This window comes from Microcaecilia unicolor, chromosome 5 (genome assembly GCF_901765095.1).
Source record: "Microcaecilia unicolor chromosome 5, aMicUni1.1, whole genome shotgun sequence".
Classification (NCBI taxonomy): Eukaryota; Metazoa; Chordata; class Amphibia; order Gymnophiona; family Siphonopidae; genus Microcaecilia; species Microcaecilia unicolor.
In genome coordinates this window covers 103384753-103397509 of record NC_044035.1, presented here as the reverse complement: position 1 = coordinate 103397509, position 12757 = coordinate 103384753, and the positions used below count along the sequence as shown (strand labels likewise).

Here is a 12757-nt window from a genome sequence, read left to right as displayed (position 1 = left end):
TTTGATTTATCGGCGCTGGCTTTGCAGGCTTCAGTTTGTGGAGGTCTGGTGGCTCGAGCATGTTTCCGCTGGGCTGAGCGGCTGCTAGATGCTCCGCAGGTTGATAGAGCTGCCCTAGTGCAGGATTTGGCAAAGTTGGAGATGGGCTCGTCATTCTTGGCAGATGCGCTATATGATTTGTTGCGTGCATCGGCGAAGAACATGACCCTTGCAGTGGCGGCTCGAAGGGCCCTGTGGTTGCGGGGCTGGCTGGCAGATGCCGCGTCCAAGGCAAAGTTGTGTTCGCTTCCCTTTAAGGGCGCTTTGCTTTTTGGAGACGAATTGGATAAGTTGGTTAGGGGTCTTGGTGACACTAAGATCCCGCGGCTTCCAGAGCTTCGGCCTAAGGCGTCTAGGGGCGCGGCGGTGCGAGGCCGTTTTCAGGAAGCTAGAAGGTATCGGCCGGGTAGGCCCTCGGGGGGGTTCCGGGGTCGTTATTTTCAGAGAACCCAGCCCTTTCGTGGGGGCCGCCGGGGGGGGGCGAGCTGCCTTTTCTGGAGCGGCCAGTACGTCCCGTGGGTCGCAATGATGGTTTGGGGGTCCAGCCTCTGGTTCGTGTAGGGGCTCGCTTACGCTTGTTTTACCAGAGGTGGGCCCAAATCACGTCGGACCAGTGGGTGCTGCAGATAGTGCGAGACGGGTACGCGCTGGAGTTCGAAGGTCCTCTGTCCGATTTCTTTCTCGTCTCTCCCTGTCATTCAAGGCGCAAGGCAAGGGCAGTGCGAGACACTCTGTCACGTCTGGTAGATTTAGGTGCTGTGGTGCCGGTTCCGCCAGAAGAACGAGGTACCGGTTGTTACTCCATTTACTTCGTGGTGCCAAAGAAAGAGGATTCTTTTCGGCCCATTTTAGACCTCAAGAGGGTCAATGCGGCTCTAAAGATTCCTTCCTTTCGGATGGAAACGTTGCGCTCGGTCATTGTAGCGGTTCAGGAAGGGGAATTTCTGACTTCATTGGATTTGACAGAAGCTTATTTACACATCCCCATTCTAGAGGCGCACCAGCGCTTTCTTCGTTTTGTGGTGTTAGGGAGTCACTTTCAGTTTTGTGCGCTCCCGTTCGGCCTGGCTACAGCTCCTCGCACTTTCTCCAAGGTGATGGTGGTCGTGGCAGCGGCTTTACGGTTGCAGGGCATTTTGGTGCATCCGTATCTCGACGACTGGTTAATTCGAGCCAAAACGCAGGCGGAGAGCGAGGAGGCTACCGCCCGGGTGGTGACCTTTTTGCAGTCGCTGGGTTGGGTTGTCAATCTGGCCAAGAGTCACCTAGTTCCGTCACAGTCGCTGGAATATCTGGGAGTTCGGTTCGACACGGAGCGAGGCCGGGTGTTTTTGACGGCTCCTCGCATTTCCAAACTGCAGATTCAGATACATCAGCTCCGAGCTCAGAGGGCGCCTGCGGCGCGGGAATATCTTCAGGTGTTAGGTCTGATGGCTGCGTCTATAGAGGTAGTCCCTTGGGCCAGGGCCCACATGAGACAGTTGCAGAGTTCGTTGTTGACTCGTTGGTCCCCTCAATCCCAGGAGTTGGAGGAGCGGTTAGCGCTGCCGGAGAGGGTTCGACGCAGCCTCCGCTGGTGGCTTCACACTCCGAATCTAGCGAAGGGTATGCCGCTAGAGGTGCCGAATTGGGTGGTACTGACCACGGATGCGAGTCTGTTAGGCTGGGGGGCGCATTGTCTAGGGCAGGTGGCCCAAGGGCGATGGACGTCGGTAGAGGTGGCGTGGTCCATCAACCGCCTGGAGACTCGAGCAATTCGGTTGGCTCTTCGGTCTTTCCAGAGTCTGCTAGAGGGCAAGGCGGTCAGAGTTCTTTCCGACAATGCCACGGCCGTCGCTTATGTGAATCGGCAGGGGGGGACGAAGAGCCCGGGATTAGCTGTAGAGGCGGCGGAGTTGTTGGGGTGGGCAGAGGCCCATCTTCAGGCTCTTTCGGCAGGCCACGTAGCAGGAGTGGACAATGTGGACGCGGATTATCTGAGCAGGCACATGTTGGATCCCGGAGAGTGGGCCCTCCATCCCTCAGTGTTCGAACGGATAGTGTTGCAGTGGGGTCGGCCGGTGTTGGATCTCATGGCATCGGCCGACAGTGCGCAGGTCCCGCGGTACTTCAGTCGTCGAAGAGATGCTCGAGCCGAGGGTCTCGACGCGTTGGTTCTGCCGTGGCCGACTCAGCAGTTGCTCTATGTGTTTCCGCCGTGGCCGCTGGTGGGCCGCGTGGTACAGCGGATCGGTCGTCATCCCGGCTTAGTGATTCTGATAGCGCCCAATTGGCCTCGTCGGCCATGGTACGGAGATCTGATGCGGTTGTTAGTGCAGGGTCCTTTTCCCCTGGGGTCTCAGGTGAGACTGGTGCAGGGACCGATCGAGATGGCCGACCCCTCTCCATTCTTGCTTACGGCTTGGCTCTTGAAAGGCACAGATTGAGAAAGAAGGGTTTCTCGGCCAGAGTCATTGATACAATGTTGCGATCGCGTAAGAAGTCCACGTCGTTGGCTTATGTGCGGGTGTGGCGCATCTTTGAGAGTTGGTGTCTTGAACGGAATGTTGTCCCTTTGCGGGCTTCGGTGATGGAGATTTTGGAGTTTTTGCAGGATGGTTTGGACAGGGGGCTCTCCCTTTCTTCCCTGAAGGTGCAGGTTGCGGCTTTGTCTTGTTTCAGAGGTAAGGTTGGAGGAGTCTCCTTAGCAGCTTCTCCGGATGTAGGGCGGTTCCTGAGGGCAGTGAAGTTGCTTCGGCCGCCCCGTCGTCCAATGGTTCCGCCTTGGGATTTGAATTTGGTCTTGGAGACTCTGGTGGGTCCTCCGTTTGAACCATTGGCGTCCATCACATGTAAGGATCTTACCTTGAAAACAGTTTTTCTGGTGGCCATTGCTTCCGCTCGGAGAGTATCAGAGTTGCAAGCCTTGTCTTGTAGGGAGCCTTTTCTGTCCTTTGCGAAAGAGAAAGTGACTTTGAGGACGGTTCCTTCCTTTGTTCCTAAGGTGGTTTCAGCGTTCCATGTGAATCAAGTGATTTCGTTACCGGTGTTGGGGGATCGTTCGGGGGATGCCTCTCAGCGTCGGTTGGCTAAGTTGGATGTTCGGCGCGCCTTGCGGTCCTATTTGAGCAGAACGCGAGATTTCCGGGATTCGGATAGGTTGTTCGTTTTGTTTGGAGGTCCTAAGAGAGGAGCTGCGGCCTCCAAGGGGACTCTGGCTAGGTGGTTGAAGGAGGCTATTGCCTCAGCGTATTTGTTGAGGCGGCGTTCGGTGCCCCCGTTGCTTAAGGCGCATTCAACTCGGGGGGTTGCCGCTTCCTGGGCGGAGAGTAGTTTTGTTCCTCCGCAGGATATTTGTAAAGCAGCGGCATGGTCGTCCATTCATTCCTTTGTTAAGCATTATAGGATTGATGTTCAGGCAAAAGAGGATGCAGGTTTTGGAGCGGCTGTGCTGTCTTCTGCGTTTCGAGGGTCCCACCCTTAAGTTTCTACTGCTTTGGTACTTCCCACGCGTCTTGACCGGTCTGGAGGGTCGATGAGGAAGGTGAAATTAGGCCTTACCTGCTAATTTTCTTTCCTCGAGACCCTCCAGACCGGTCAAGAGCCCGCCCTATGGATTTCAGAGATATTGTTCGTATCAGAAGTTTTTGAGCCGTGTTCTGCTATGACTATTCCTTTTATCTTTCATTGGGTCGGAGAGTTTTTCTTCGTCCATAATACTTGACAGAGCGGGGCGCTTGACGTTCCGTCTGTCTGAGCACACTGTTGGTGTTGTCTATTGGTTTTCCAGGTACAGGGGTTTTTCTACATTCAAGAGTTCAGGTTGCAGGGGGTTTTCTCTGCTTTGCTAAGTGTATACTGGCTTTTGTGGGATGGGCACAGGTTATATGTACATAGTTGAAGTTAGTGTTCTCAGTCTCCCTCTGCTGGTAGGCGAGCATAACCCACGCGTCTTGACCGGTCTGGAGGGTCTCGAGGAAAGAAAATTAGCAGGTAAGGCCTAATTTCACCTTAGTGCCCTGTATATTATTTGTGAGTCTGCCTATTCTAAGGTAGGGTTCATGTTGTTTGAATCATAGGAATTAGTGCTCTAATTTAGTTCTAATTCTGAGTAGCATTTGTTGTTGGGGGGGATAAGCTTTTTTTTTTTGTGGATATAGAAAATGTTTATATTTAATTCATAAGAACTGCCATACTGTATCAGAACAAATATCCATGATGGTCAGGTATGCAGTGTGTCCCATGTGAGCATCATCTGTCAGGTGTATCCCAACTAAAAAATATGAAGAATGATTGATCTAGTGCATGTTCTCAAACCATTTCTCAGTCACCCAGTCAAGGAAATCAGATTGGTTTGGCATGGGTTTCCTTTGGTGTTTTGGTTTTACCAAAGGAAATGTACAAGCCAGATAGCTTAAAATTGTTGGACTGGGATCATGGTTTAGTTGATTAGTGGATGATAATATTCTGATAAGTAGAAGAACCCAGATTAAATGTGTGTGTGGGAGGTGGGGGGGGGGGGGGGGGGCTGGGATCATATGTATTGTTCTCCTAGCAACACTTCTTATAAGATGAGCTTGGAGAACTTTGGGGATCATTTTCGAAACAGAAAAAACATCCAAAAAAATGGCACAAAGCAGCAGATGGATGTTTTTTTCACAAAAATGTCCAAGTTGCTATTTTAAGAACTCATTTTAAGACTTTTCTATGCAGTTCATCTACATCTCAAGGGGATGTGTTGGAGGCATGTTTTGGACTGGACTAGGGCTATTTACGATTTGGATGTTTTTCTGCAAAAATGGAACAACATCCAGGGAAAAAATTATAACATTTTTAGCTAGACCTGTTTCAGTAACAACTGAGTGCCAAAAAGGTGCCCAAACTGACTAGATAACCAATGGAGTGGAGTGATAAAGTCAGACCTTCCCCCCTCTTTAATCCCCCAGTGGTCACCCCTCCCATCCCCCTGAGAGGTGAAAGTGACAGTACATACCAGGCTCTGACAGCTGCAGCTATAATGGCCATTTCTCTTAAATAGCAAGCAGGTCCCTAGAGTTTCTAGTGTTTGGTGCAGTGGAGTGTTGAGATGGGGACCCAGGCCCACAGACCACTCTAACTGGTACACCTGTGGTGGAAAGTGTGAGCGCCCCAAAACCCCCAAAATACCTACTATACCCACGTATGGGTGACACCTGCAGGCATAAGGGCTATTGTAGTAGTGTACAGTTGGGTACAGTAGGTTTTTGGTGGGTTTTGGAGGGCTCATCACACAATATAAGGGTTTAATGGTGAGATGTGTATCTGGGACATCTTATGTGAAATCCACTGCAGTGCCCCCCTAGGCTGCCCCACTTCTGGCTCCCAGACATCCCAATGGCTTGTTTTTTTTGCGTTTTTCTCTTGGATGGTTTTTGTTTGAAAATGGCTCTTAAAGAAAGACGCACCAAGCACAAAAACATCTAAAATAGGGTGATTTTAGAACCAAAAAGATAGGTGTTTATCTGGTTTGAAAATGACCATGTTTGACACTATAGTTTTGGCCTTTTCTTTTTTTTTGGGGGGGGGGGGGCAAAATGTCCAAAATCGGATTTGGACATCATATCGAAAATGCTTCTCTTTATATCTTACCCTTTAGTGCAGGATTATTATTTGATAACTGCTATTACATCAGGTTTTCAAGATAATGAATCCGGTAAGAACCTACAGTTTACAGATAAAACTCAAGAATGTTCATTGTGGGTATCCTGAATACAAGATGTTTTGGTAGTCTTCCATTATTGAGTTTGACGTAGTTGTGCTCCTGATAGGCAAATTATTGGAAGAAAATCCAGGTAAAGAAAAGAAGGTTTCAAGTGGCTACTGAAAAGAGATGTCCCGTAGCATTTGCTTCACTAGATAACAAATGTGTCTAGTACTGTATACACTGAGTCTCTCCAGGTCGATGTGTTGTAAGGAAAAGAATTTAAAGACTTTGCTTGGTTTGAGTTCGTGCAGTTCAGTTAGCATGATGAATTGTTTACCAGTTAGACTTACAGGAATTGAACATTGTGATTTGTATATTTTTCAGACTTGTTCATCATCTACTTGAATTTTTATTGTAGATCAAATTCATGTTTTATTTTTTCTATAGGTGGCTGCTAGTTTGGAAAAAAACCTTATTCCTAAATTGACAAGTACTTTACCTGATGTTGAAGCACTGAGATTGTATCTGACCCTCCCAGAATGCCCACTCATGAGTGATGAAAACAATTTCACAACATTAGCTATTCCCTTTGGAACAGCTCTTGTGAATCTAGACAAAGCACCACTGAAAATACTCGGTAAGCAGATTTTGGTAGTGTTTGTATTGAAATTTTGTATATGCTGTATATTTAAAATGAAAATATCTTATAGAAAAGAATGTATGTATGTGTATAAATCCATCTCTCTCTCTCTCTCTCTCTCTCTCTATCTATATCTATATATATATATCCTTATGGTGGCAAATATAGAGTATAATATTTTTGATAAGGAAATGCAGAAGAGCTGTTTAAAAAAATGTTTTAAGTATTCTTATGTATACTTAATACAATGAAGGCAACCAGCCATTGGCAGGAGCAGTTTGTGTATTTTGATTACATGGATGTATTGTGCAAGTATATTGAATATTTTGTAAGTATGTTTTTTTTTGTTCTTTTGTCATATTTTTAAAGTAATTGTTTTTCTTGCTGTCTTTGTCAATGCCAGCTTACAAGAAACTAGGGCATAAGGAGGAATAATGCCAAAATGATTTAAATTTGCATTCATCAAAAAAAAAAAAAAACATGTGTTGCTTTATACTTAAGTAATTTCTGAATAACCAAAGTATATGGGTTGGGGAGCAGGCATTAACTAAGCTTTTACATCCCTATGCACCAAACAAGTCTGGAAACTGCTGCTAAAGGTTTATTAGCAGTTCCAGGATGGAAAGAGATATGTCAGGTAAAATGGAGAAAGAGGATGTTTAGGATGGTTGGGCCTGAACACTAGAATAAAATTTCCACCTGATCTGCAAGAGCAACAGTTTCTGACATATAGGAAGGGCCTGAAAATACACTTATTTGCCCTGGCTTGTGGTTAATTCTGACTTCTACCTTTTACTGTTTTTGTCTGTACTATTTTATTTGCTTTGTAAACCATTATGAATGATGTTATCAAAAAATGGTTTTAAAACTTTTATAAATAAATAATAGTGGCTACTAACCGTGTTATCACTCATTTACTGGGAGCCCATTTAACTCCAATGGACCCTGTAGCAGCTAAAGGTGGTACTGTGCTCTAACCTTTGTAAGAGAATGGACATGAATCATTTGTGTGTGTGTATGTTTTTCTTTTAATTAGGCCACAACAAAAAAAAGGAGGTAAAAACCCTCACGAAACCGTGAGATATGAAACAAAAAAGTGAGGAGAACGAATAAGGATACCAAAAAATTTTTATTCATATAAAAAATGACCCGACACGGCCGTGTTTCGGCCCAAAGGCTGTCCTCAGGGGTCTTTTACAACCTGGAGTAGTATGATGTAGAACGTGCACTGTGGAAAATGTGATATAGCAGAACCCTCTTGGGTCTCCTCTCTTCAAAAAAAACATTTTTGTAACATAATGGCCAGGAACAAACCTGTTATACTCCTCTCCTAAAAAGCGTGTGCAATTGCCAATGGCCATTACGTTACAAAAAATTTTTTTTGAAGAGAGGAGACCCAAGAGGGTTCTGCTATATCACATTTTCCACAGTGCACATTCTACATCATACTACTCCAGGTTGTAAAAGACCCCTGAGGCAGGCCTTTGGGCCAAAACACGGCCGTGTCGGGTCATTTTTTATATGGATAAAAAATTTTTGGTATCCTTATTCGTTCTCACTTTTTTGTTTCATTTCTTTTAATTAGGACACACCGTGGCTATATATTAAAAAAAATGCCTACATTGTACCTATTATTTGTGCAGGCAGTAGAGTGGGAGCAAGAAACATATGCATACATTTGAAGTCAAATGTATCTGTGCTGTTTTTTCCCCCCAGTGACCCTAGGAATTGCTCTTCTATAGGTAAGAAGTGCATATGCTGCATTTGGGGATGGAAAATTTCAGTGAGGCTATTTTACCCATTGAAAATTATCCTCCTGCAAAAGGGAATTATAGAACTGCTGGCGCCAAATGATTTTGCAGAAAGTAGACAGGCTAAGTACTGCATCCAGCTATATGATTACTGTTATTAAAAGTGATGCTCTTGGTAAAAGTTAGCTACAGTAGGCTAATACGGTTGCTTGATGTCTTGGCCCTGATTTCTCACTCCTTGTCCTTAAAGGACCATCTCCAACCCAGAGAACCCCCACCCCCCCCCCCCACCCCCCAAAAAAAAAAAAAAGACAACCTGTCTGCAAATGGCTATCCATGGCCCAAACACCCTTCCTCTTTTTCTGTAGTGGAGGAGTAGCAGCCTAATGATTAGAGCAGCAGGCTAAGAGCCAGGAGAGCCTGGTTTAAACAAATCACACTGCAGCTCCTTGTGATCTTGGGCAAGTCACCTAACCCTAGAGGCTGACCAAATTTCGTTTTCTGTGCATAAACTGAAACTTAGTGCCGTGTCTCCATAGTGCTCCCCTGACCAGGAGTAGGCTGCACTCCACTGTCTCCTTCCCTCCCTCTCCTTTCCCACCAAACAGCAGCAGCTCCCCCCCCCCCCCCACCCGCCACTCAGTGTTTTTTTTTTTTTTTTTTTAATAAATAGACTGCATAATGTGTGTCTTATTTGGTCCACTTTTCATCTTTTCGACCATAAGGGTTAACTGCTGTTTTAAATATTGCCTCATTATATTTGCTAAACAGATTTCTGCAGGTAAATAGGTGTCTTTACCTGCTCAAGAAATTTCTTTGAAAATTCCACTTCCCACCATGTTTGTTTATTCCAATTTAACATATTGCTATTTGGCAAGCCAAGCAAAGTGGTCAAGGTATAATGAAAACAAAAAAGGAAAACACCATCAAATTACAGGACTGGGGGAAAAATAGAAAGCAGAAGGGGGGGCACTGCTATTAGACACAGATACTAGGCCAAGAAAGCTAAATAGGGGAAGCTGGGGAGCAGTAGACAGAGGTGCAGATCTACCATAGCTCCTCATGGGGTCCAGTGAACATCTCAAATCTTTTGTGAATAATCAAGCCTTCTGTGAACTTAGGATAGGAGGGCTTGGTTTGCAAAGACACAGGAAGAGTGTTCCGAAGTAGAGGTGTGGCTACAGATTGTCTGTTAGATTAATGACTAGCATAATGAGATGAGGGGACGAAAAGTCTAAAAGTCCTGAATGGAGTGAAGGGTATGGTTAGGGGTATATGGTGCAGTGAGGGCCAGTAAATAGGAAGGAGTTCATGTATAAAGGGCCCTGTGAGTTAGTACAACAATCTTGAACAGGACTTGGAAAGCAGTAGGGAGCCAGTGATGACGTGTCAAGAGTGGGGTAACCTGGTCATATTTCTTAGGTCGAGACAGGTACCGAATTATAGTATTTTGGACTGATGTTTAAGCTGTTTGAAACAGGGACTCAGGCATGCTGAACTGTGACAGAGTGAGCTTGAAAAAGGAGTGTAAAGGAGCCAGTAGTGTAGAGCTTGAATAAATGTGGACTCGGGCATCCTCTTTGTACAGTCTGGTGTATTACCACTTAGTTTCACCATAGAGACCCTGACTGGCCCTCAGGGCCTTAAGAGGGAGTGTTTCTAGTAATCTGAAGGCTTAGTGACATATGCCACTGCAGACCAAGCAAAACCTGTGAAGGTTTACCATTTGCCTAGATCAGTGGTTCCCAAACTGGATCAGAACCCTAAATAGGGTCACACCATCAGCAGATAGTCACAGAAACAGGACTGCTATCCTTTTCTGACCTCCATCATGCCCTATGCCTGGCAGAAGCAGTCAACATGGAGAAAGGAGGAGTGGATGTGGAGGAGTAGCCTAATGTTTAGTGCAGCAGGCTTTGATCCTGGCAACCTGGGTTCAATTCCCACTGTAGCTCCTTGTGACCTTGGGCAAGTCACTTAATGCCATCCAGAGACCACTTATGTTTGGAGGCCTTGTTTGTCTCCTGGGTGTTAGCCTTGCATGTCGGATGTGTGGTCCTGAAGACTTAGAGTACCATTCAAGACATAATAACTTACGTTATATAGGCTTTCCTGAAACCATTGCTGAGCTGTTCCTCATGAAAATGCTGGCAACCTAGCTTGGGCAAGAACAAATTCCAGCAGAAAGTGCAGGGCTGCTTATCATCATCGAGTGTGCATACTGCATGGGAAATCAGTGTGATAAAAACAGAGCAAGAGTGGTTATTGTGTTATTTCTCAATTCTGCCCACAAGACAATGCGGCACTAATTCGGTAGAAGTGCGATATGTCATGATGGTCGTTAGATTCTGATTTTTCAGCCCCTGTTGCAGCTAAACACAGAGCCTTCAATTCTATCTGTGCAGATTTGGCAGCTAAACAAATCCAGTTTACTCTCCAGTACCCAGCAGTACTCCAAATCTATCGTATGGGTAAATGGAGCTCCTTTACTAGTATGGATGTAGCCAGCGAACTATTAAATCAAATGTCTTGAGATGCATGCTTGGCACCATGATTTCTTCAGTATAGACTCAGTGTATTGTTTTGTTTATCTCCACTTGCAGTTTGATACAACATCAGTAGCAGTTCTGCAACCTGATGTGTAGCCGCTGCTCGTTACTTTATTCTGGTGGCAGCCTAAACCTGCTTTTGGACAATGTGTTCTTTTGTTGATTTTTGCGATGTTAAATGATTGAGATACTGGAGGCCTTATTAGTAGGCTCATTTTTCATAGCAATAGTGCTGTGTTAATAACTTCCTAAAAAAATTGAGAACTTTGGAAGGGCAGTCCTTTCACTAGCTTGAAATGATCATTGAGAAAATTGATAATGTGCCAGGTGATTTTTCACTAGTAGATAGTGCATTGGTCAGAAATATCCTCAGGCAATTAGCTAAGAAATCTTGCACCTAGGATACTTGTCCTGGATTTCTGTTGAAAAATATCCTATTGAGCCTTATAAATTGGATTCCTTTGTGAATACAGCAATCTAGCAGATTTGTCTCACATTGTACTGACTCCTATTCCTAAATTTTTGGATGCTGATCTTAATAAATCTGAAAATTATAGACCCGTTACTAGCATGCCATGGCTAGCAAAACTCTTAGAAGTAGTTGTAAATAAGTAGTTGTTGAGTTTCTTTTACTATCTGGTTCATTTTATTTTATACAACTTAGCTTTAGAGCCATGCACAGTACTGAAATTATGCTATTAGAAATGATTTCTTAAGTCAGAAATATATTAGGTAGAGGTAAACAGGCAGTGATCCTTCAATTTGGTATATCTGCAGCATTTCACACTACTACTTTATAGATTAAGTGAACTGGGGGTACATGTTAAAGTTTTGTATGAGGTCTATAAGGGCTTTAGGGTGTCTAACCCTTGGAATTCACACACAGAAGACAGTGGAAATGACTAGTAAAGTCAATGGTGTAAAGCTGGCTTTTATTGATTATCTTCAGAATGACATGGGCCGTGTTTTGACAGTATGGCCTGCATCAGGAGTCTGCACTCATATTTGAGTGGCAACTGCCAAAACACCATATCTATTGTAAGGGGTTGTTGAGAGGATGACCTCAAGGAAAGCGTGAGCAGCCCAGGAAGGAGCTAAAGAGGCAGGCACACATCCCTTATAGGCGGGAAGCTCGCCCCCTGGTGGATAAGAGATTGATTAGGATGAGGAGCAGCTGAGGGAGCCCTGGGTGGAGGAGGAAGAGATGGAATGGGCTAAAATGGAGGAGGCAGAAGGGAGTAAGGAGGAGAGGATGGAAGTGTCTGCATTCGCCCAGGCTGCCGGTGCTAAGGTGAGGGGTTTACTGGCTACTGTATTTTCTCAACTGATTAAAATTGGAAGGAGAGAATTGAGGCAGCTGGGAAAGAATCTGTGGCAGTGAGTAACCCAGAGCAGGAAGGGAGCAGGAAAGTAAAACTGTATGTTGGAATGAACTTTTGATCAGCAGGACAACTGGTAGCCTACCTGAAGAGGGATAAGGTGGCATTAAAGTGTAATGAACTATATTCAGCAAGGTTTGAGATGAACCTCAATTGGGCATTGTGAATGTGAACAAATGTCAATCACTTGAGATGAGGCAGTATCAAGTGCCGTGGAAATGGTGGTAACTGAGCTGTGGAAAATAAAATAAAAATCCTTTTTACGAAATGATGGGAGTTGCTGGTCATTTGTTGGAATACCACTTAAGTGCAACCTCAGGGAGCGCCTAAACTGAGGGAGGCGCGGATGTGTGAGGCAGGAGCTGAGAAGCAGCAGGTGCCAGAGGAAACAGGAGCCCGCATTGAAGCATTCCCGCTAAGCAGGGTCGACCTGGGCCAAAGAGTGAAAGGGAGACCTGCTGACACTGTCTAGCTGATATTTCCTGACTGTCCTGAATATCTTCTTCAGTAGATATTAAGTTATGGATCCTGGCTTCTGTGAACTCCAGATTATGTTTGTCTTAAGACAGGATGTTTTATAATAAATTTTGGTAACTTCAACACCTGAATGGTTAAGAGCACAGATAATTCTGCTCCTTCCTGTGTGTGTGCTTTACCAGTTAGTCATCCATTTCAGCTTGCAGAGTGTGATCTTCCTGCTCTAGTATTGGATTCACCTTACATAAGATTTTTAAATT

General features: G+C 45.2%; 1 protein-coding gene across 3 annotated transcripts in view; it reads left to right on the top strand.

The window, feature by feature from the left end:
- HERC4 (HECT and RLD domain containing E3 ubiquitin protein ligase 4) overlaps nucleotides 1-12757 on the top strand; it is a 164104-nt gene that overhangs the window by 46320 nt on the left and 105027 nt on the right. For all 3 annotated transcript variants that reach the window (XR_003942136.1, XM_030203132.1, XM_030203133.1), the window contains exon 13: nucleotides 6149-6338. Coding sequence is in view for 2 of the 3 variants with exons in the window: in XM_030203132.1 (XP_030058992.1) it covers nucleotides 6149-6338 (190 nt within the window). In the remaining variant the exon portion in view is untranslated. The remainder of the gene's footprint in view (nucleotides 1-6148; nucleotides 6339-12757) is intronic.